Source organism: Phalacrocorax aristotelis, chromosome 1, assembly GCF_949628215.1.
Source record: "Phalacrocorax aristotelis chromosome 1, bGulAri2.1, whole genome shotgun sequence".
Classification (NCBI taxonomy): domain Eukaryota; kingdom Metazoa; phylum Chordata; class Aves; order Suliformes; family Phalacrocoracidae; genus Phalacrocorax; species Phalacrocorax aristotelis.
This window is the reverse complement of record NC_134276.1, coordinates 124,423,763-124,447,832: the sequence shown is the minus strand read 5'-3', so window position 1 is coordinate 124,447,832 and position 24,070 is coordinate 124,423,763. Positions and strand designations below refer to the sequence as shown.

The 24,070-nt window shown below is 38.9% G+C and overlaps 1 protein-coding gene across 45 annotated transcripts in view; it reads right to left on the bottom strand.

The window, feature by feature from the left end:
* Positions 1-919: 919 nt before the first annotated feature.
* The window catches only part of SENP7 (SUMO specific peptidase 7), a 45,278-nt gene continuing 22,127 nt past the window's right edge, over positions 920-24,070 (bottom strand). For 22 of the 45 annotated variants that reach the window (XM_075105030.1, XM_075104932.1, XM_075104829.1 and 19 more), the window contains 17 exons: positions 23,258-23,618; positions 22,563-22,720; positions 22,094-22,180; positions 21,425-21,571; positions 19,911-19,944; positions 19,105-19,278; positions 17,295-17,557; positions 16,097-16,230; positions 14,781-14,897; positions 13,146-13,265; positions 10,860-10,952; positions 9,818-10,029; positions 9,338-9,390; positions 8,963-9,000; positions 8,680-8,748; positions 6,328-6,478; positions 920-3,149 (listed from right to left, as the gene is read on the bottom strand). In XM_075105030.1, the coding sequence (XP_074961131.1) occupies positions 3,012-3,149; positions 6,328-6,478; positions 8,680-8,748; positions 8,963-9,000; positions 9,338-9,390; positions 9,818-10,029; positions 10,860-10,952; positions 13,146-13,265; positions 14,781-14,897; positions 16,097-16,230; positions 17,295-17,557; positions 19,105-19,278; positions 19,911-19,944; positions 21,425-21,571; positions 22,094-22,180; positions 22,563-22,720; positions 23,258-23,618 (2,349 nt within the window). In that variant the 3' untranslated portion in view covers positions 920-3,011. The remainder of the gene's footprint in view (positions 3,150-6,327; positions 6,479-8,679; positions 8,749-8,962; positions 9,001-9,337; positions 9,391-9,817; positions 10,030-10,859; positions 10,953-13,145; positions 13,266-14,780; positions 14,898-16,096; positions 16,231-17,294; positions 17,558-19,104; positions 19,279-19,910; positions 19,945-21,424; positions 21,572-22,093; positions 22,181-22,562; positions 22,721-23,257; positions 23,619-24,070) is intronic. The other 23 variants (XM_075104902.1, XM_075105097.1, XM_075105022.1 and 20 more) reach the window with 6 other exon arrangements.

The following is a 24,070-nucleotide window of genomic DNA, read 5'->3' as shown; positions in this document are numbered from 1 at the left end:
GCAATTAACCTATGCCTGCAATTCCAGAGGAAGTACACAGCGGTCCACAGATACTTCTAGAAGAGGACACTTGCAGTTTCATGATTCACTTCTCCAGCCCTTGATGATAACTAGGGTCTTTTTTATATTTTTCCTGGAGTTTTTACTTCAGGTTACTTCTCTTCCACCTTGTTTGTTGCATCATGCTTGCCAACAGTGCCTTAAGCGGATCTCCATGACTCATGGAAGCCAGTTTCTGGTCCCTCACAGCCAGAATGTAAGAGTTTCTTTTAAAGAAACTGATAGCTACATTTAACACTTGGAACACAATTAATTGCCTTTAAACCAAAGTTACACAGTGTAGGGTAAAGAGCCTTACAAAGATTGGCGTGCTTTGAAGTATCATGCCACTCCATTTCAGTTAAACAGGGATTAATACAGGCAACGGAGATGCAGGAGATGTGCAAAAAGGTCCCTGCATCAGTGTGGTGCCTTACATATGCTAGAAGTTACCTTTGGGGAGTTCTAGCAACTACAAAGGAAGCCCGAAGGTACCTGGAAAGTAACTTTCTTCCCACAGACGCCTCCTAGCATTCACGTCTGTTAAATGCAAATGGCTGGGAAGTGGTGGGTTGTGGCTGGTGGATGCAGGCATTTCCGAGGCTAGTCATTCAGGCTGTCAAGACTGTTAGTCTAATTGCAGCAAGCAATCACAAGGCTCTTCATTCAAAAAGCAGCCTTGCTTGCCACAAGAAGCTGTGAACTAGCGGCATGCCTTTATGAGGACTGAAGAACATATAATCACTTTGATACAAATTGGGTTAAGATACACATACTATGTATATACCTTAAAAGCAGTAAGATGGCCTATCTTACCGGCTTAGCTCACTGGCTGCTGGTGGCAGCTGGAAAAAGAACGGTAACAATCACATTCAGCAACTTCTGGAGATAATTTTAATATCAAATGTATTGGCATCCTCATAGCACATATCTAACAAACCTACAAAGGCAATCCTTCAATGTTATAAAACCAATTTAGAAAATTTTTTACATGACTTTTGCTTTTAAATATCTATAAACCAGTCGATCTTAAAAAGAACAAATTACTTCATGACAAAAACTAACTTTACCATAAGAAAAAGCCCAAACTATCTGTCGCAAGGAAACATTGAAAATATGCATCAATTAAAAAGATGTAGAGAAAGGGCACACATTTCTGCATTTCATCTTTCATCTTACAATAAATACACAGATTATCCCTCTAAGTAATGCTGATGTTGTGATTTAGGTGACGAAAGCCACAAAACCTCTGGGATGAGGGGACAGTTTTTGGTGACGGGGTAGTGACAAACCCTAGAATTAAAGGAGAAACAAAGACAAAAACTACACAGTAATTGCACTAGGCTGATCACAGCTATACAAAAGGTAACTGCGCTCAGCAAATCACTTTGTTCTAAAGTTGCCTCTCTTCTTCAGAAAGAACGCTTCCTGGTTTGAGAAACAATGGGGGGAACTTTTTGGGACGACTGTACAGAACCTGAAGTAGTAACTGCATTTTCGAAACGCTAGCTTTCAGAGTGGTCTTGAGGGAAGGAGCCCTGAGAATTCTGTGATGCCACGAAGATGTGAACATCTTTGGGTTGCCCTCAATTTTTAACTCTCTAGCCTACTTCCAGCTTTAAGAGCTCTGGTTTTGTAGATACATTTATGACACACAGGTGGTTAATCTGACACACAGTCTTCTAAAGGGTGTGATGACATTAAGTTTACTTACAGTGGGGAACAGGAGAAAGTATCCTCTTAAGACAGTCACCTTCTATCGTGCACAGTAACTACAGGAAGTGTGCAACATGTCAAAACATTACTGAAGTTTTATGTGATTGCTTTTTGAGGAAAAACTAAATAAATAAATATTAAGACAACAATGAATTTGTGCTATTTATCAAATCAATTCTGAGTTCAAACACTCAAATATTCAGGCATCTTTACTCATGTCTCCTGTGCAAAGCATAAATCCTGTTTGTCTTATATTTAAATTACATCTCTTAAAGACATATTATATACAACATAATGACCTTTTGAATGAAAGGGGCCTTATTTTTCATTAAAACACCTCCAGCTTTGAGGTTGTTGAGCCACAACCTGCTTGCCTTTATAACGCAAGCAATGCCATAAGATTCACAGGTATAACTCCCAAAAATAAGGCAAATAGGATTTAAAATCTACTGCCTATGCATATTGTATTAGCATGTACTTTGAGAGCAAGGTTTCTTCTAAAATCTGAAAAGAAAAACAATTCATAAACAATACTTTAAGATATCTGCTCTCAACTTTAAAAGCTTTCAGTGGTCACTCTCAAGCAAATATCTTCCACTCACGGAAATAAATTTTTATGATGAAAATGCTGGGGGGGTGGGGGTGGGGGTGTCAAAACCCAGCAGCCTCCAATCTTGGCAGAATTTTCTGACACATGCAGACTATTTCTGTATATAACCAGAAACAAAAAACCACACACATCTCTACAGAGAGTCAATATTAGATCCTTAAAACAATACACAGTATTCATTGTATTTGTATGAGCTGCAAAATCAAGAGACACACAGCGTAGGGTCAAAATCCTGTCTTCAGGCCTGACTCCTACATGATCATCCATGTTTATATAGAAGTGTAAAGACCAGGCTCCAAAAGATGACAATATTTTTACATCCTTGTGGCACGTACCTGTATGCAGCTTTCATATTCCAAGTAAAGAATCAATTAGTAATCCATATGTATTAGTTTTAACTTACATATTTACACTCTTATCTACAACCTTCTCCTCTTCCCCCCACAATTGCATTCTATGACCATAGAACCCAAATGAAAAAAATTCTTTAAATAAATACACAGTGAACAAACAAAATACTTCTCGTGTTTTTTTTTTTTTTTTCCTCTCCTTCGTTGCAAGGCAGAAAGAGCCCAAATGCTGCTAAGCAGAGTTCCAGTTACTTTATACACCAATGTTCTTTGCCAGGTCTGGCTTATTAGATTTATTAGCTGCTGCTGCCACTATGCTGTTGAAAGTGCAGTTGCAAGATCAGGTCTCGAACTTCTTCTCTTTTGCTTCTGATCAACTGACGAGGGAACCACTTCTCCAGCTGCAGCGGCTCTTCAAAGTTAACTATGGGATTCTGGTAACAGAAAAAGGAATATTTACAGCATGAATTTCCTAAAGCAACCTTTGAAAAGAATTTAAAACCCTTCCATTACCGCTAAGACCAAGAAGGCACAAACAAGTTTCCATGAGACAGTGACAGGCTTCAAAGTCAAATTCCAGTTCCCCTGTGGTAATCACATACATACATACCCTTCCCACAAGCTACTCATGGTAAACACCAAACAGATTATCACCACTTCTCTTAAAGATACATCAGTATAAGCACATATTCAAGGCAGATTCCATGTACTATGATACAATTAGACATACTCTTGATACCTAACAAGGGACAGATGCACTTTGGTCACAACACACACACATGCAATCACACTATAGGGCAGGATCAAGCATACAGCACTTAAGGACGACGAGGCTTTGTTGCCACGGGCATGTGCTTTTCTGTCATGAGCTGGTCTGTCTGCTAGAAGACAATAAAAAAAAAAAACAAACAAGAACAATGCTAGTAGTTTTAGCAGGACATGAGAGGGGAGAATTCAGAACAAGAGAGGATAGCAAATTGAAATGGCTGAGACATGTTGGCAGGTTTGGCAGCAAGACCACAACACCACATCTGATCTGCCAAAGTCAATTTTTTCCCCTCTTTCCCTCTTCATTCCTTTGTCATGCTTGTATTTTACTTTCACAAAAAGTGAAAAAAAGCAAAGTGAAAAATACATCATGATTTGTGGTCCATGAGCACTGGTATGTTTAGGACAAATTATGACCATCTTGTCCTGACCTTGCTTCTGCAAGCAGAACATGATCCCACTGTTAGAGAATGGGCAGTTCAAAAGCATTGGTAAAGAATTTAATTTTCCACCTACACAAGAGCTCAACTCATCTATCACTTAACCATAGAATGGCTGAGGTTGGAAGGGACCTCTGGAAGTCATCCAGTCCAAACACCCTGCTCAAGTAGGGCCACCTACAGTCAGTTGCCAGGACCAGGTCCAGACAGCTTTCGAGTATCTCCAAGGAGGGACACTCCACAAGATCTCTTAGGGAAACTGTACAAGCACTTGGTCGTCCTCACAGTAAAAAAAAAAAAAAAAAAAGGCTTTGCCTTACATCCAGGGGGAACCTCCTGTGCTTCAATTTGCATCCATTGCCTCTTGTCCTGTCACTGGCCACCACTGAAGAGAGGACTCTGTCCATTTTGCACCCTCCCTTCAGATATTTGTATGCATTGATAGGACCCCCCTGACCCTTCTCTGAGTGTCCCAGCTCTCTCAAATTTTCCTCACAGGAGAGATGCTCCACTACTTAATCATCTTTGTGACCCTTTGCTGGACTTGCTCCGATAGCACCATCTCTCTCTTGTACTATCACCAGGGTCCCTGCCCCGTTCAGCAGTCAGCCCACATCTTCCCTACTCTCCCTTTTGCTGCTTACCTAATTATAGAAGACCTTGTTACCTTTGACATCCCCTCAACCAGATTAAACTCCAGATGGGTTTGCCTTTCTGAATTACATCTTTGAATGCTTGGACAGTGTCTCTATATTTCTCCCAGATTACTTGTCCCCTCTTCTGTCTTCTGTATACTTCCTTTTTGTGTTTGAGTTTCACCAGGAGCTGATCATCCATCCATGCAGGCCTCCTGGCATCTCTGCTTGACTTCCTGCTTGTTTGGATGAACTGTTCTTCAGCTTGCAGGTGGTGTTCCTTGAATATCAACCAGTCTTCTTGGACCCCTCTTCCCTCCTGGGCCTTATCCGATGGAATCCTTCCAAGCAGATCCCTGAAGAGGCCAAAGTCCAGGCTTGTGATCTTGCTTTTTGCCCTGGTCCGTCCTCTCATGATCCTGAAACTCCATCATCTTATGGTCACTGCAGCCCAGGCTGCCTTTGACCTTTACATACCCAACCAGACCTTCCTTGCTTGTGAGTATGCTGTCCAGCAGAGCACCTCTCCTCATTGGCTCCTCTATCACTTGGGTCAGGAAGCTGTCATCGTTGCTTTCCAGGAACCTCCTGGATTGCTTATGTCCTTCCATGTTGTCCCTCCAGCAGATGTCAGAGTAGTTAAAGTCCCACACAAGGACCAGGGCCTGTGAATGTGAGGCTCCTTCTAGCTGTCTGCAGAAGGCCTCATCCACTTATTCTTCCTGATCAGGTGGCCTGCAGCAGATGCCCACTATTATGTCAGCCATATTATAGTCTGCTCTTTAATCACTACCCATAAGCTCTCGCTTGCCTCCTCATCCAACCCTAGGCAAAGCTCTGTGCATTCCAGCTGCTCTCTCACATAAAGGGCAGCTCTACCTCCTTGTCTTCCCAGCCTGCCCTTCCTAAAGAGCCGGTATCCATCCACTACAGTGCTCCAGCCATGTGAGCTACACCACGTCCCCGTGATCTCAACAAGATCATAGCCCTGCAACTGCACACGTATCTCTAATTTCTCACATTTATTTGTCATGCTGTGTGCATTACGGTAGAGACGCTCTGCAATCGCAATCTGTTCTACTACAGAAGAAAAATCTGTCTGCTGGCCAAGGACCCACACACAGGACTCTCAGAATGTGTACCACATGTATAAGCATCAAACAAGCAGAGGCACTCAAAGGACAGAGCAAGAGAGCAGTGCCCTGGATCAGGGGGAGGAACAGCTGCAGACACCCTAAAAGACAATGCCTGAAGCCCAGCATCTGCATATGTTTAGAGGTATGTGCTGAACAGGAAAGAGAGGCTCTTTTAGCTCTGTGCATTCCTTTTTAAGGATCCCCCCTTCCCTGCAGAGAGAAGCTGCTTCCTACACAGCCACTCAAAGGCCAATGCACAAGCTGACCAAGGTTTGAGAGGCTACAAGAAGAGACGTACACAGAAGATGCCCTTATAATATCTGTAGGCCAGAAACGTGTAAACTGAACAGACTCCAAATACACCCAAATAGTTAGGGATACTGAATGTGTCAATGTAAAAGCAACACACCCAGATTAGAAACTGTGCTCCAGAAACAAAGACCCCTGCCACTACTTGAAGAATGGGTTTCACCTCCTCTTCCTCAAATGGCTGTGATGCTTTTAGAGGCTGAGCATCACTGGCTTTTGTGTTTGGCTATTTCCATCAGAAGTAGGCTTTTGGATTTAAGGTGATTTTTGGGGAAAGGGGAAGGTAGTTTGTACTCAAAGTTTGTACTTATACTCCATTTGTACCTCGAAGAAACTTTCTACATATTGCAGCAAATAGACCCCACAATCACTGGTGTTATCTTGTTTAGGCACCCTGGGACACAGGTCAATCATAGTTGATTTATTGAAAACTCGATGCGTTTTTCGTTTAGCTTCCCATTCCACTTCAAGGTACCTACAAAAGAAAGCAAGCAAACGGATTAAATAATTGAGAAAACTCCCAAGCTCAATGCATTTTGGGATACTACTCAATATTGTCCTGGAGCTGGCCAAAAAGCTAAAACAGCTTTAACCAATTTCTGTCACAGAATCTGACAAAGAAATTCATACAAGGAAAACAATTTCCACTACCCAATATTCTACCACACTCAGAGACATCTCTACCACATAATATGCAATATATGAAACAAAGATGCACAACGTTATTTAAAAACAAAGTAATTTGTGCTGAGTTTCTTCAAGCTATTAGGATATCAGGACATTTTTAAACCTTAACTAAAGGAAGAACTGAAGTAGTCTTTCCTGGCTATCACACAGATTTTTCCTGAGTTCATTCTAATGGGCCAGCAGTAGCTTTCTAACCTAAGCAAACTATTTAAAAACCCCTTCAATTCACCTTATGAACAACTTCAGTTACAATCTCACCAATATAACCCTTGCAACCTACAAGTGTGCAAGGTATACAAAGACTCGTTAAAAGCCTTAAGGGATCACTTTTTTAATGATTATGACTTATTTGTTACGAGGCTTTTCTGTTGTTCTTGTGCTTCAGTAGCAACTCACTGACCCCACATTCCGGGCCGGCCACTGATTTTGAAGATGGGATTGAAAGCATAAGGGTCTGATTTTCAAAGGCAACAGTTACCTATATTTTGCTGACTTCACTCAGAGTTGCAAAGATTCAGAGCTTGTGCAAAATCAGACATAAAGTCTGACTCAATGTATATGTTTTTAATTCCCTAAAGTCAGACCTTGTGTCTGATTTCTAAAAGCCCCAACCACGTCCTTGCAATTCTGAGAATAAAAATACATGTAACACCCAAAACACCTTTGAGGAAAATGGCACCTGTGAAAAGGCAGCAAACATGAAAAAATTCAAAGATGAAGAGAGTTCAGTGAAACACATTCCCTAGAAACTGCAAGAACCTACGACTGTAGACTTCAAAATGAATTTGTTTGAGCCTGACCACTGCCCAAAACACAACAAAAATCAACTCAGGAAAAGAAGAGGTCACGGAACCCCTGCATCAGTTTCCTTCAACTTCTGCTTTCAGGGTCTAACTGCAAACTGAAGGAATAAGAGGTCTGCTTCCCAAACTCCCCTGATCTTGCAACTCCATAAATCACCTCTGTTTTCTGACTTTTCTTGACAGCTCTCTGAACTTCAGGAAAGCACCCTCTTTGGAATATCAACCCCAGGAGTAGCTCAAAGCATAGAGCACTAAGTTAATACATCCCACAGAGATTAAAAAAAGGGGGAAAAAAATTGCTATTTCATTCTTCCTCTCAAGACACACATGTTGGGGAACCCTCTCTACCTAAGGAAAAGATGGTTTCACAAAAATTTCTGACTCTTACCTAACCCTCACACAGTATTTTGAAGAATTTACTTTTACAAGGACGTACTATTTGTTTTAGAGATTTTTGTTCCTTTCAGTAAAGTGGATACAAGAGAACAAAAAGAACAATTCTGTTTACCTTCAATTATTTAATATTAGCAACTTTTTAAAAATTCGTTGATAGATGTTGAAGTCATTAGGAGTGTGTAAAAGTACTGAAAGTTTGAAGACGTTCTTCTATACTTACATATTTATCACATAAAAGACTGAATATATTTTTACTCTCTTTTCAAAACAAATAATACCATTCCGATACAACTGTACTGACACATCAAGCTTTCAGACAACTTCAGGCTAGTTTCTACTTTTTTGGACATAGATAGGAGTGGATCTAACATTAATTCTGTAAGCTCCATCAAAAAAAATTAATGATCAGCCCTTTGGAAAATTAATCATTTATATTTCAAAGTATTCATTTTAAAGGATCTGTTTTCCTACCCTTAAAAACACCCTCCATTACTGAACCAGAAGGGATTAAAAAACCCAAACAAACCCGAACTCCCCTCTACTTTAATCTTTTTTTTTTCATTTCAAAAAGACTGTCCACTTTACAGTTTTTGCATTATAGCTGGGCTGCGGTACAAAGACAGGCCTTTCACACAAGCTGCTGTACTGCTATTACAATTTTCTTCGTTGTGGCTCTTTAAGGATTTTCCTTTAGCATTAGAGATGTACGCCTTTATAGAGAAAAGTATTTTGAACATAAAATATGACCAACAGCATCTCTTTCTAATATACAGAAACTGTAGTTACTTACTCTCTTAAAACCTGAACTGTTTTCTGCACAGAACCAGCTTTCAAAGAATCTAAGATGAGTATACAAGGCCTGTATGCAACAAAAAAAACAAATCATTGCAGTCTTTCATTACCAACATTACTGAAGCAAGCATTTTGTTTGAATACAGCTTGAAAAGAGCATCAATATCTGAACAAGCATGAAAAAATGGACACATTCCTACAGCTGTGGCTTTATGACAAATAACTGAATGACTGCAGAACTTCATATAACTTAATGATACAATATGAAAACAGAAACGTACCTTTTACAAATCTGGCTTTTGGAATTACTTAGGGAGATCTGGGACAAGAGAAAATAAAAATAACCTTTAAAAACCCACAACAATTATAAACTCAAATGTCCTCACAGATTTAATGGTAAAGCCAGAGAAGCTCCTACTTCAGAATGGAAGAAACCAATAAAATAATTTTTTAAAACATGTGAAAGCATAGTATAGGCAAGATAGGTAGGCAGAGAAGGACTTTAGGTTAATTCTAAGTGCCTTGCACATGCCACAGGCCACACAAATGTCGACAGCTGCTGCAAAAAAGATGACGCAAAATCACTTGGTCAAGTCTCAGAGCCTTCAGAAATAGACTGATACATGTTTCCTCTGTCAGTACAAAAAGGCACTTACTTTAGAAATACCTGAATCCAGGACTGAAGCAGAAGCAGCAATTTCATTGCCACCTAGTACAAAAGAATAAATTTAAAAGTCTTAAGAAATTATTTCCTAACGGAAATATTTTAATTTTCAAATTCATGACTATTAATAGTCAAAATTCAGCAATGAAGTATAAACTAATTTTGCTTCCCCTCTGAACGTTCAAAATAGCAGAGTTACTGAGGGCCTTCCTTCCTGATAAAATTATTACTGAAATCCAAGAACTTTCCACTCATGATGGGATCTGAACCACTGATTTTATGTATCCCTTCCAATATTTTCCAGAGCTGCAGACAAGAATGCAGCACAGTCCTTGCTATGCATGGTAATACAAAAACATATTACATCAATCTTGACGTATAAGATACTTTTTAAGATGCCATCTCTCTCCTTCAAGAATTAAGATGCTGTTAGAACTGTGTACGCTTGACAATTTTCTTCTAGACTACCTACCTTTTGAGAATAAACTTCTGTTAGCATCCATTTCTTCTTCATCCTTGCAGTTACCAGGAAAGGCCAACACTGAATCAGTTCTAGTGTTCTCACTCTCTGACCGAAGTGAAGATTGTTGACGCTGGTGATATAATGGATTCTGCTGGGGACACTCCTCATACACAGCTTCTTCTAACCAAGGAAAACAGATAACTGCAATGTACCAATGAGACCTGCCCAGCAGTGGGGAGAGGGGGGGGAAAAAAACCATGTCAAAACTGTAACATTTGGTTCTGAAAAGGATAAGAAAAGTTTTTATAACATTGAGACCTCATGCACAACCGTTCAACGACACATAACCATCGTTGCCATGTTCCTTCATGGCATCTTGTACTAATCCTCTCACTCATTTTTATCTTGCATTGTGGTATAACTGCAAAAGTAAGTATCAACTGCTTAAAAAAAAAAAAAACAATAAACCCACCACAGCAATTATTCAGTTTCTCACCACCCATCCCACACTGTAAAAAAGGAAAAAAATAGTAAGAAAATAATCTGAGATGGTGATCCCAGTTTTGAATATAGCTGAGCATGACACCCCTCTAGCCTTATTTCTTTCTACAGCTGTTTTGCACAGGTGACTCTCAATGACTTCAGTTTTACTGGAGTTTCCACACAGAGGTCAGTTATTCAACTAGGCCAAGGCACAGACCATGAAGTACTACTCCTGATCCATTAACACTATGAGTTGCTGTGATTTTTTAATAGAAATATTACTTAAGCACACAGGAATCATCATGCCACACAAATTATTTTGAAAAATACTTAAATGCAATTTTCATTAAAACAAAAACCAGTGATGCAGACTTTACTGAAGACAACTAAATAAAAAGTTTAACTTTTGAAAAGACTAAAAATTACTCATTCCACACCTGTTACCTCTTCAAAATCTAATGCGTTTATTTCCAATGATCCAAGCTTACAGCCATCAATCTTTTTATCACCACAACGTTCAAATATTTAAATCTTTAAATATCAGAAACTGTCTAAAACATAGACTTACTCCTCATTCACAGGAACAAAGATATAATCTTTACTGAAGATGTTTATATGACGAGTCCATGTTCTTACTCTTCTATGTCTTCTCTGTGCCACTCTGCAGAAACCAAATGACAATTGTTGTTCGGATTTGTTCTTTTTAGTTAAAGCAAGAGATAGGGATTAGTATTCCTACATCTTCCCCATCCCTCAATGGGTTTTTCATTTACTCTTGAAATTTCCCTGACAGAAAAAAAAAAAAAAATCAGCACACCACGAAGTCTAAGTGACTAACAAGCCATTTCCAAACCATCTTAAACTCTTCTGGAAAAATCATCATCCATATATTTGAAAGGATTTCTTGCAGTTATTTGTCTAGTAATTATTATTTACTATACTAAATGCAAAAATCTCAACTAAATCCCAGCCAGTGTAAAAAATTCACAATACCACTTTTGAAGACCTGCCTAAACCACCTTATCTTTTGAAGGAAAAAGCTAAATGCCTTGCATAGGGTCATGCAACACACCTGCAGCAAAGCCAGAATTGAAACAGATCCCCTCCAGTCCTGAGCTTTAAATGCTGGAGCACATTTTATTTCTAGTCCTACAGACATAAAGTATGAAGACAGGATACTAGGAGAATAAGAATAATTTGAGAAGAAACCTAAATTTAGATTTTCAATTTTCTTAGTTTGCACAAGTTGAAACAGAAACCATAGATTCATAGAACCTTACTCCAGTATGATCTGAAAGCAAAATTCACTCTACTGGGGAGACACCCCCTATTACCATTCTGATTCCATCCCGATATTTGATCACGAAACGTAACTTCACTGTAGGAGGAACGGGAGAAAAGGAGTGAGGAATGGAAACCAAGCTGCTGCGGGACTCTGCATGGGCCAGCATTAAGTGAAGACTTTCTGCAAACTTCCTCTGCTACAGGACTCAAGAAGCACTGGGAACTTAAAAGGGGAAGGCATGTTTGCAGCCTGGGAAAGCACTCGTAGAAGGAGCTTCCTCAATCTACTGGTTAAGCAGTGTAAAGAAAGAGAAGCAATGTGTCTTTAAGTTAAGTAGCTACATCAAATTGAGGCTAATTTCATTTACAACAGTACAGAGCCCAGTTTTCCACTATCCATTTATAAAAAAAACCCCACAGAAACAAAGAAAGAAAACCAAAACTACTTGTAATCATAAAGTAAGCATCTAAGCCCAAATACAAAACTAGAATTTCCAAAGCTATCTCCTGATCTGGATCAGCTACAGTCCTTGAAATATGGTGAATTAAGAGTGCCATTCTAGTTCCTCAAGCAGGTTATGAACAGTCCTGCCTTGTAAAAGGAATCAGATCAAGGCACAACAGTATTCTTAACATGGATAATTTAGTCTCCACCTCAGAACATTCAGGGTCAGAAGACAGAAAAATAATGGAAGACATTCTCTCAAGCACAGCTCCTGCAATTTGAGACATCTTTGAAAATATTACAGAAGCTGCGTTTTTTATCCCCCTTCACCATAGCTTTCACCCGCTAGTGACTGTAACAAACAAGATGGCATAGCTCTCTGTGCCAGCGGCCTCATTTGCCAGTACAGTGAAAAACCTGGGGACTTCATGGATAACCGAAGAAAAATCACTTGAGAGAAATAAAAAAAAACACCCAAACAATTTCGATAAGCTGAATGATGAAAACTGAATGAAAGTTGCTGGTAGATCATCACTTAAGTGATGTGGCAGGGCAAGCTCCACTCTCAGACATGAGCATGGAGATGGAACAGAAAGTGTGCTAGGGATGGTCCTACCCTTTATATACTTAGCAGGACACACAACGTGATACAGTGCTCTTGAGCTCTTAATGATACCTTTTTGTGAAACTCTCCAATTCCAGTGCGCTCATGCACTTAAGAACAAATGTGTAAACCTGGTGTGTAAAAAAATTTCTTACTAAAAATTTGGACAATAATTTATTACCAATATGTAAAAAGAAATTTCTTAAAATGATGCATACCTTGCAAAACTGAGTTTATCATTAAAAGATCAAAATACATAAATAATTGTCTGAAGTAAAGCTTCAGATAAAGTTGGAGAAAAGTAATAAAATTTGCATTCATATTCAGTATGAATCACACTTAGATTTCAAATGAAAAACACCACTATACTTAGATTGTGAGTTACAACTTTTAACGACTAATGCTTTGGGGAACACAGATTACTATTTTATGTGCTGTATTAGGAGATGATCCACAGAACTTCCAAGTGGCATCAATAGATAGCTTACTTCTGGTCATGATGGCATCTGAAATGAACTTACGAAACATTGAGATCCCCCTCAGAGTTTTTTTCTGTCCTGGTCAGGCACTTATAGAAGAAACTACTAAAAATGTGTGTACGATCAGCAAGATGTTTTGGCACCTTCTCCAACAAGAGGTATCTACCAAAGGAAAAAGAAGGAAATTATTAAATTCCTTTTCTAGAAAGTACCATTACCAATAAAAAAGAAGGACAATTATTTTAATGACTTATGCTCAGTTGCCTTCACAGCCGCTGATCATGCCAAACTTTTCTCTCTATTCTATTTTCAATATGCACATGGGTGGACATCAGAGTATGTGAAAGCCAAGTAACTACTAAGAATGCAGTTTTTTTAATCTCAGATTTGTGCTCCAGTGTTTAGGCTTCTGGATTTATTTTTAGAGTTAGGTTTCTAGCCCTTGCAATTAAGACAGGCTTGAAAACCTAACCAAATTTAACTCTATGGAATGTTGCACTCACACGTATACAAAAAGCACAGAAGAGTTCGGTACTATAAAGTGTCCATTTTACTTCTTCAGGTTACACATCTGAAAGTTAAGACAAATATTCTACAGGTACTCATTCTGTATGACTTTACGGTTGATCATTTTACTATAAACATCAGCTTGAGTGTTTATTCTGTCATCCTAGAAGGCCAAAGCTCTCATAATTGCAGTCATCCTACACAAGGTGCCTCCAGCTTCACATGATGGCTTGGACAACACAGTCATACATGACACAGCTTGCAACACAATGAAAACAGAATGTGGGAAGTCTAACAAATTTAAAAAGCAGAGGGGCTTCTGCAATGATTACACTGAATTCCTTTCTTCAGACCTTCCTCTTCTGGCAACATGAAGCTGCAGCTATTGGGAGGACCATGCCACATTATTTATTTCTAGTTTAGAACAAAATACAGGTGGCTGCGCTGTAAAACCACATTGAAACACTCTGGTACACGTTCCCTTTCCCACTTCTCTAGACAAGAAGTTTTAACTGGCTTCCTTTGCTCACAGTTACCGCAGCCATGCTAGATGCCAAGCAAAGTGGAATTCATACAGACAACCCTCCAAAGGGCAAGAATTCTGCTTAGGTTTAAGTCAGCACAGGGAAAACAAAGCTCAGGTTTAGGGAATGGTGGCCCACAATGCTGGTTCTGGAACACTTGCTTTCACAAGCAACTTCAGCAGGATGACATGAAGCAGGTAAGCCAAGCACAACTTCCTCAAGAAGTATTAGCTGTGTTCCTTTCTGCAGGAGCTGTACCTGAGAAGAATTCCTGAATTCTTGCACAGAACAGCAGAGGATGCTCCACTTCATGCAGACTTCATAAACTACCTAGTACAGACCCTCTACTTTGTTCAACTGCCTGCTTAAAACTGCTCAGCACTTTCCATTCTGTGAGGTCACCAAAAGGCTTTTTTCCCCTCAGCTATTCTGTCTGGGATGCATCACAGCCCTTTAGAGGGTCAAGAAGAAAAAAAGTGAAACCGCTAAGACTACATAAAAGCTTTAATAAAGCCCAACTTACAAATTCATCATACTGTTACTTCTGAAACTGTTGCATCATATTTAGTGACGAACATTTACATTAACATTCAAGTCCAGATCAGGATCCAGAAAGAAGGGTCCAGTTAAGGCTGTGATTACTTACTTAAGATAGAAATCAATGATGACATCATTGAGAAACTCTCCATACTCTAAGCACTCTAGGTCTTCTCTTGTGACTCCCAGTCCTCCTTTTGCAGGTGGGGGTGGATAAACAATTAAACTAGAAAACACATATCATGTTACAACAGTGACAAACTGTTTTACATGACATTCTTCTTAATACGGCTGTTCCACCTATAGAAGATCTTCTAGAAAACCTGTTAAAAGTGGTAGTTCTCAAAACTGTTGACTAACTCGAAAGTCCTTTACCATTTCCTTCTCCAATAGTTCAGTGTTATAAAAGAAACACGCACCCCACTGCACACTGATATTAAGAAAATTTCTGAAGAGGCGATTTTTTTTAACCTTTATTTTGGTTTTCTATTTTTAATAGAATTGGCAAATGGCTATATAAAATGGGAAGAAATACTAGGGACATATTCTCAAATGGTATGAATGAACACTGATTTTCTATTAAGATTCCAATAAGGACTCCCACATTTCCAAGCAGGAAACTTGGGTTTACCGTGCCACCATGCAGCATATGTACTTTAAGCTGTTTGAAACTACCCGAGTTACTTATAATGGTAATATTTTAAATGTATTTAAAAAGCTTTAGATTAATGACTATGTTACTTAAGCAAAACCATGAACTGAGCATTTTTGCTGTTGTGGAAACAAAACCAACTGCTATACTGTCAGTAAAAACAGCGATGGCAAAGGGGAAGAGCTCTTAAGAGCAATTTACTTCGCTAATGCTTGCCGTACAAGAAGTATGACGACTAACAGGCTAGTGCAGACAGAACTGAAGCATGTCAGCACTCTCATAATATCTTGCTGCATTACACATTTGTGTGTTCTTATTTTCTAATGTCTTTTGGTAACCAAGCTCCTGTACTAACTAGTAAATTGTATGACAAACTAATTTAAATAGATTGAGTGTGACAGAACAGTGAAAGAAAACATTGTTTAGATTAAAAAAGAGCTCATCTTAAGTTAGCAAGAGTTTTGCTGTGATATGGACTTAGATGGACACTCACAGAGGCCATGAGGTCCCTACCCTCCCATTGCTGCATCCCTGATATGAGCTGGTAGTCACAATTCAGGTATTCTCTAATTTCTGGGAGATTTTCTATCATCGTGTAACACATCCATTTTGTCCATTAACTATTAGGATGGAAACAGGAATGACTACATTCCTACTTGGTGATATTTTAGATTTCTAGACCATCTTTCACACAGCACTTTCAAATCAGCTAGAAGATGCTTTTATTCCATTTGTTTTACTTTCACCTTCTCATTTATATGAAACAGACTTACTTCTTAACTGCTCCAGTTTCTCTTACTTCTTCCCATTCTTCATTCAGCGCAGAGGACAGAGAGATAGAATAGCAACCACTATTCTGTGTATTTGCAAGGGCATAACTGGGCCTGACCACTTTTCGTTTTGATTCCTACCAGAAAGATTTCAAACAATAACAACAGTAAAAAGTGTTACACAGCTTGATATGTAAAACGGAACACAGAAAAACCAAGCCTGAAGTCCATAGGAGTACCCTGCATCACTGGAAAGGAATCTTGCTGGAGAGCATAAGTGTAAACACCAGTATTTAGGCAAGTGTGCCATTGCTCAGACTATAAAAAACATTATGTCCCTTCTAAAATGATGACAGGTCTTCATCTGTTCATAACCTCTCCCTAAAACAGTTTAAGCATTATTCAGCCGATTGATGCAGAACTAGGATTGGAGAATAAACAGGACCTGAAAGGACAGAGACAAGTATCAGACTGTCTTAGTAGCACCTATGTATGCTTGGAATGTTTGAAAATCTAGTTCTTAATTTGCCTAAAAATGATACAGATTTGAACTGGCTTGCTCGATTTTTAAGTTCCTAGATTGATCTGTTTGTCACTGTGCTTTTTACTGATGGGAACAAACATGTAATTCCTGAAGTGACAATGATGTGGGATTGGGTTGAGACATTTACTCCTCAGAGGGAGGTGTATTAACACATTAACTTGCACAGCCCTGCCTCCTCAGCAGCCTTAGGAATCATTTGGCATTTCAAGCTGTGGAGCCCCTACAAAAATGTCTAGAGGTGTCCAGAATGAGCAAGACACACAGCTGCTCCTCTGCTGCACCCTTTCACTTCCAGTTCAACTGAAAAATTACTCCATCACTTATTACTTGATTAACTTCAAATTTGCTGCCCTGGAGACACCACATGGGCAGGAAATCCCTGTGGTTCTAGGCATACACAACCTCAATCCAGCCTAAAGCTTCAGTTATTAGCCACTTAATCATGAGTTCTATATGCTATCTTTCTGTGGACACAACCTAGTTTACCACAAATCTTATCCCATTGTGAGAGAGAAATAACAAACATGACTGATTTTTTTTTTTTTTGAGCTATGGGTTAAGAAAGAATTTCTTTTCTGCAACTGGCTGATCTAAATTTTACTCGAACATGTGAATGCCAACAGGTGGTGATGAATCAAGCAACAGCTACTCACTAACCTGAACTGCAGGCTGATAGGCATCTGAGGTATTTTTTTTTGGCATACATTGCTTTAGTAGATCCTTATTGGAACTCAAAAAAGAGCTCTCTTCAGGAGAAAGATCCTTAAACAAGGGTAATGCTTGTTTCAAAGACAAAAAGTCAGGGAGATCTGGTGCTCTGTTCTTCTTGCTCACATCTGTAATCAGTTCAGTCAGTCTGTCTTCTTCCCATTCTGCGAATGGTTGGGACAGTTCAAGAAATACAAATTCACTACATTTGGCTGGAAAAAGGAAAGAATGGGTAGTATTAACTATTAGGTTATGTGATAAAAACTTGTCTGAACACGGACAAAGGAGCATAGAGAGACAACGGCAGGAAGGGGAGCCCAAATAATACCCTGCCAGGTTCATCACAGGGGCCATCAGCCCACCAAAGGCCCACCTCCACAAGCCCAGAAGAGCACAGAGACACAGTGGCAGGCAGAAACCTGAACTAAGGACTTTGAGGAAGGGACACCCGGTCTGGGCCCTTCCCAGGGCTGTTGCAGGACAGCCTCAGCCCCAGGGTGCAGACCTGAAACCCTTCAAGATGAGTCAATGCCAGAGCACCTTTCAGAGTGAGGGGGGGTTGCTGCTGAGGCGTGCAGCACACAGGATGGGATGCAGGGGAATAGTATTTTGGGATTGCACAGGAATTATTATGGGATGTTTCTGGGAAGAACCAAAGGCAGGTAAAGGGAGGCACTTAAGTGATTTAGGGAGGAACAAGTGTGGAAGAATGGAGGTCTAAGGGCATAAAAAGGACCAGTCGCATCTAAATACTTTGCTAGTCAGTACACTTGTTTGACCCTGCCATGCTCATTGATCAGCGCAGTCTGCCCTGTCTTCTTATTAAATTCCTTTGTAACTCTCTCCTGGGTAAGGGAACCTCTATTCGATGTGCCTATATGGGGGTCTGAGCACAGCAACTGGAGTGAGCACGTGTGTACAAGTGAGTGTGTGATTATTAGCGAAGATCAAGCCAAACTAGGTGAACAGGTGAAGTGCCCTGGGAGCCAGGGGGTGAGCAGGTCCCTAATGGACAGCTCTGGCTGTGAGATTGCCTGTGTGTCTTTAAGGATGAGAGGCTAGTGGGGTCAGCTTTTGGGACATAACTTATAATTTTTCTTCATACAGGTAGTGATTGTACAGGGTAAACATACTGTTAAATTTCAGATAGGCAACTCTGACATCACCATTTTGTTAGATGTCATTTTGCTAATGTAAAAAACTTCGTGTGATTGTGCCAGTCTGAATATTCGATCCGAAGTTATATTCAGTTTTACAGACCTTCACACTAGAAAAACAAATAGAGCCAGTCCATAAGACCCTACAGAGTAAATCGCCTATTTGGTCTTTAGTGGAAATTTTCTCCAGTAATAATGCAATGGCCCAATGCAGCCTTGTCAAAGATCAAAGCAACCTTTAGCTGACAAGCCTTTTGTGTAGCATATACATCACTAAAGAGGAAGGACACTTAAAACTTTCCATTTGTTTTAAAGGGAGAAGCACTTTACATACAAGCCTAGTTTCAGAAGGCCTCCTCACACAGATTACAACTGAACTGTATTACAAGGTCTTTCTACTAAGTAGCAGTGTTTTGAATGCCATTATGTTAGATTCTTCGTCCAAATACAAGTACAGCGAGGCATTTTAGAAAATCAAAACTGGTCTTTAAAAAGCTATAGGCTTTCCTCAGTATTCCAGAAGCACAACTGTAAAATAACCACTTTATTGACATGCGATACATTAGACCTTTTCGTTGCATTTAAGGAAAGGGGTTACTCACATGGTTCGCTGATAACTAACTTTCCTAATTGGGTTTCAATCTTTTCTACATAATCCACAGAAAACCAAAGGAAAATGATTGTTGTTGTTAAACAGCCACCACCGCTTCTCCATAAGCCAAATCTCCTCAGATCCAGAGTATCCACTGTCAGCGTAATATTCTTATTAAGAGCTACTGCAGGAAACAGAATTAAAAATATCTTTCACACCACAGGCAATTATAAAGTCATACATGTTATAGTAATTACATACTAAGACTAAATATGATCATAGTCTACTAAAACAGTACTTGTAGATTTTATTCCTGGCATTACATAAAATGTGTTGAGAATTTAATACTTAAATCAGTTAAATCAAACTATGTAAACCAAAGTTATAACACATCATCTTCGGAAAATGACTGAATGCAAATCTATGGTTATATTCCTCTTAGCTTTAGTCAACTCATGCCTTTTTCTTTAATAAACTTACAGGTCTATAACCCTAATCTGAAAAGATTCACGTTTCGCCTCAAAAAAATGCAGTCATATTAACTGTAGTTAAACACTTAATATATGCAGGAATGTGGGAGGCAAGGCCATTAAAACTACAAGTTCACCTTAAAAGTGTAGGAAGCTGGTAAGTTACAAATGCTTACACTATAGACACCAATACTTCTATTTGTTGAAAAATGTAAATTTTAGAAGTTATTTAATGTCTTTGTGAAAGCAAATAAGATTATGAATAATTTATAATCAAAGTACATACTATTTTAATGCTATAGTTGAAAGATTTAATTAAGAGAAAACTAAAGAAAAAAATTCTTACCCTGAAATGGGATTGTAATCTCCTTGGTTGTAAACTGAAATACGATTCCAAAAAATACAAATTAGTTTGCTTTTTACAGATTGATCAAAGCAAAGTAAAAATTTTTAATTATCTTTGCTTATAGCCAAATAAACTGAAAATTTTATCATAGAATCATTTAGGTAGGAAAAGACCCTTAAGATCATGAAGTGCAACTGTTAACCTAACACTGGCAAGTACAATATGCCTAATTTAAGACTTAATATTGCCTGTTCCACATAAAACACTCCTAAATACATACTGCAGGATCTAAATGGCAGCAAACTGACTTCCAGAAGTGCTCAGTACCGAGCAATCAGCAGAAAGTTGTGGAGCTGCCTACACAGGCTCCTTAAGAAGAAGAAAAAAATTATGAACACTTGGGACAACAGGAGCTTACTTGTAAGCACCCCATGATAAAGGCTCTCAGCTGTATTATTTGAATTAAGGATACTATATAAACAGTCCAACACTGGGGTGTTACTTTGCTAGTTACATTAACCTTTAATTCAAAGGCCTTTAAAGTTTCCACTTACACTGCTGCTATGTTAAAAAGGGTCAGCTAAATAAAGAATGCTTTATTGTCACTGAAAGAAGGCTGTCATTGAGTGAAGAGGTTTCTCTTATGTTACCACAGTAAGCACAAAGTTGTTTTTTTCCAAAGAAAAATTTAACTTTCCACCTAAAACCATTTTTTCTAAAACTATTTCAAGTCATCCCTCAAATTATTTTTGCATATTTATTTAGGAAATTTGCAAGAAATATTTTCATTACAGCATGAGAACTGCTGCACAAAGCTGCTCTTTTTGAAAATTTAAAGTTATCATTACAATCCAAAATGTCTTACTGTAAGCAAAAAAGATAAATGTGTTCAAACATTTGCTTCTCAATTGCAATATACAGACTGAGCCTGGTCAAAGACCTGTTGAAACTCCTGCAGTTGGTACTTCATTTAAAGTACACCTTCAGTTACATTTCTACACCCTGTGAGTAGCACGTTGCCTGTGCAATAATTCTTTTAGTGTTGTTTCTATGCTCTTTAAAACTACGAACCAAGCAATTTTCTGTTTAAAAGGAAAGATTAGCGCATAGTATATATCTGAACTCTGATCACTATTGATTACTTTATTCTAATATCTGTACTATTTCTGACAAAAGTAATTGGTGTTTTTCAAGTGACAGTAACTCTAACGTGACCATTATTTTCCATTAGAATTCATGAAAAGCTTCCTAAATACGATTTCTGTTCCAGTACACCATTTATACAGAACCTTTACCTCTGAAAACTGGGGCTACATATAACCCCAGTTAGCTTTTCTACTGACAGCAAGCAAAACATACGACGTAATGGACTACACACTATCATCAGATTGCTTTGGCTAAGTGCAATAACAATAATCAACTCTGTGCTTCCACACTAAATACCGTTAGCTTTGCTTAACCAGAATTTTAGTTTTTAAATATTCTCAAAATATCACCATAATATAAGAACTTACCCTAGCAGGACCTGTTGATAACCATTTAAATTTCCCAATGTATAGACTATCAAATTCAACATCCAATGCTAGGTTCATCTTTTTTCTAGGTGTGCTTCCAGAAGATAAGCTGATAGGACATTTATCTTCAATTGACTCTGTTAAAAACTGGGGGGAAAAAAAATGTTTACTACAGGGATTTAAATGAAAAACTTCCCTCCTGTAGCCTTAGGAACTTGTTCTTTATGTTTGTAAGAATTTACTCCCAAAGCCAACTTCCATATAAGAATTCCATATTAAAAAGCTGTAAATGTTATTGCAATCATCACTGACAGTGTCCTTAAGAGCATAACAGTACCTTACTGCAAGTCTAAGGTTCCCATTGCCAAGACATAACCCATGCTCTTTACTAATCTAAAGCCAAGTGAAAACCCAAACAACAGAGCAACAAAAAATACCCCTCTTTTGAATCAAAGGTACAGAATCCAATTCAATGCTTATGATTAAAATGATGCATCTGTGAGAAGAGGCAGCAATGGCTCTTCCGACTTGTTTCAGGATTACAGAGATAACCCAAATCCAGGTCACAGCAAGCACCACAAGGCTAATCAATCCAAAATGGGGTCACAACCTTATGGCTAGTTTTAGATTCAAATTTCACTTCTAACCACACAGGAAAGGGAATCTTACCCTCTCTGGTGTCAAAGATCCTTGAACTTCTCCCTGCACTGAATTACAACAGAGGACTGGATGACAAGAAGAAACTACTGACTTGAACTACAATCAGTATAAAACATTGTGTGAAAAAAAAGACCCAAACAACTTTTCAAACGTTTCTTCCTCATGTTCACCTCTAGCTCAGATTACTATTTGATCCTGTTTTGTAATATTAAACATTTCCAAATGCTTATTTTCAAAATACGAAATACACTGTTGTTGCAAAAACACTCAAAGCTTCAGAGCCAGATATCTTCTCTAAAGACTGTCCAGAATTCTATCTGTGAAATAAATTACTGTAGCTACTGCTTGTTCCTGGGACTAATCATATCTGCTCTAAGCATTTCACTTTTGTTCTAACTTGCAAAAAAACCCACCCAAACATTGAAGAAATAAATTAAAGGGATGGCACAACAAATACATAGGCCAAAAACTGGACTACCAGCTCTGTGTGACTTTCCATCTTGTCTTCCAATTGCTTTGCTGAGAAACCAAACTCAGGCTGTTGGTCTGTTTCTTCATTGTCAGAGACTTTATCCTGCAGCAGCACTGTGCATGTTGGCTCAGAAGGTCCCTCTTCATCATCACTGGAAAGAACAACTAAAAAGGAAAAAAGAAGTATACGTATACTACAAGATGCAGACTTGAGAACATTGTGGCAAAGAATTCTCTCTTGTGGTATGCAATAAAGTACGTTGCCCAGACCAGTCAAGGCCTGCGTGCATTAAAGTGTACGCAATAAGTACTGCTTTGTACCTTTAACACTTTTTACCCAAGATCCTCAAAATTATTTGATTATTACAGGAAACAGGCCACAACATAGCTGCTTCAAAGAAGAGATAATATTTTTTTCTCAGTTTAAGCATCATTAAAAAGTATAAGCTTGAATTTTCCATAGCCACAAAAATCAGCTGCAAAATAAGGAACGGAATTTGAAAATCCTGCTGCCTAACCTGCTTCTAAAGCACAAGACCCTCTACACTCCAGCTGTTCTCCAACCTGCACAGTGCATTACAGACAACGTGATCTGTCTTCAATTTTTTGTTCCGTATGTTTCAACTAGTCAGTCATGCATGAGATCTCCTAGTACCTAAGTATACCAATAGTAATGGTCAGCAGCACAGGCACAGTACATACTTGGATCAACTGAAACAAGTTGCGGATTACCCCTGCAGATTCTGTTCCGCAGCTTGCTCAGGTACTGTGATGTGTCCATCTTGAGTTTCCTGATGGTACTAACTCGTGGTGAAATCACATCGTCTCTGGTGGCAGAAAATTGCTTCTCGGACAAATTTCTGGGAGGAGACTCTGAGCCAAGTTCCTCTGTGCAGCTGTGACCAAGCCTTAAGTGGTTGCACGTGGAAATGCCTTTAGAGTCTCTCTCTAATGGCTGTGGAATACAATCTGGCATCAGAATTGTGTTAGATGTGCAACTTTGTCCATCCTCACACCATGTTCTGCAGCCAGGAGACTGAGTTGAGCTCAATTTTTGCTCTTTCTAGAAAACAGAAATCGGAGACAGGATACATATTTATTTCTTGATATTTCCATGATGGTTCAGATCAGCGATCACTGAGACTTAGCTATGTGCTAGACAGAATAATTATAGTTTAATGCAGCTGCATCTAGAGCTCAAGTCAGCATAAGTTCCGCCTCCTCTTATTCCAAAGGTTATTACATAAAAGTATGAGGGAGAACCTTTTAAAAGTCTACTATGATGCCCATTCAAACTGAACAAGAAACTGTTTCTGATTTTTTAGCAGCTCTCTCACTGTGACACCGAAAGACCGATGTCTTGTGACGTTCATTCAAGACCAGTAATATTCCTTACTTTGCAAATGTCAGCTGGTCAACTGGGTGAACAGGACTCGGCAACCACCTACTTCTGTGGGGCTTTAATCAGAATATCACAGAGGTGCCTTTATTGTGTTCACCCTCAGCCTTTTTTCT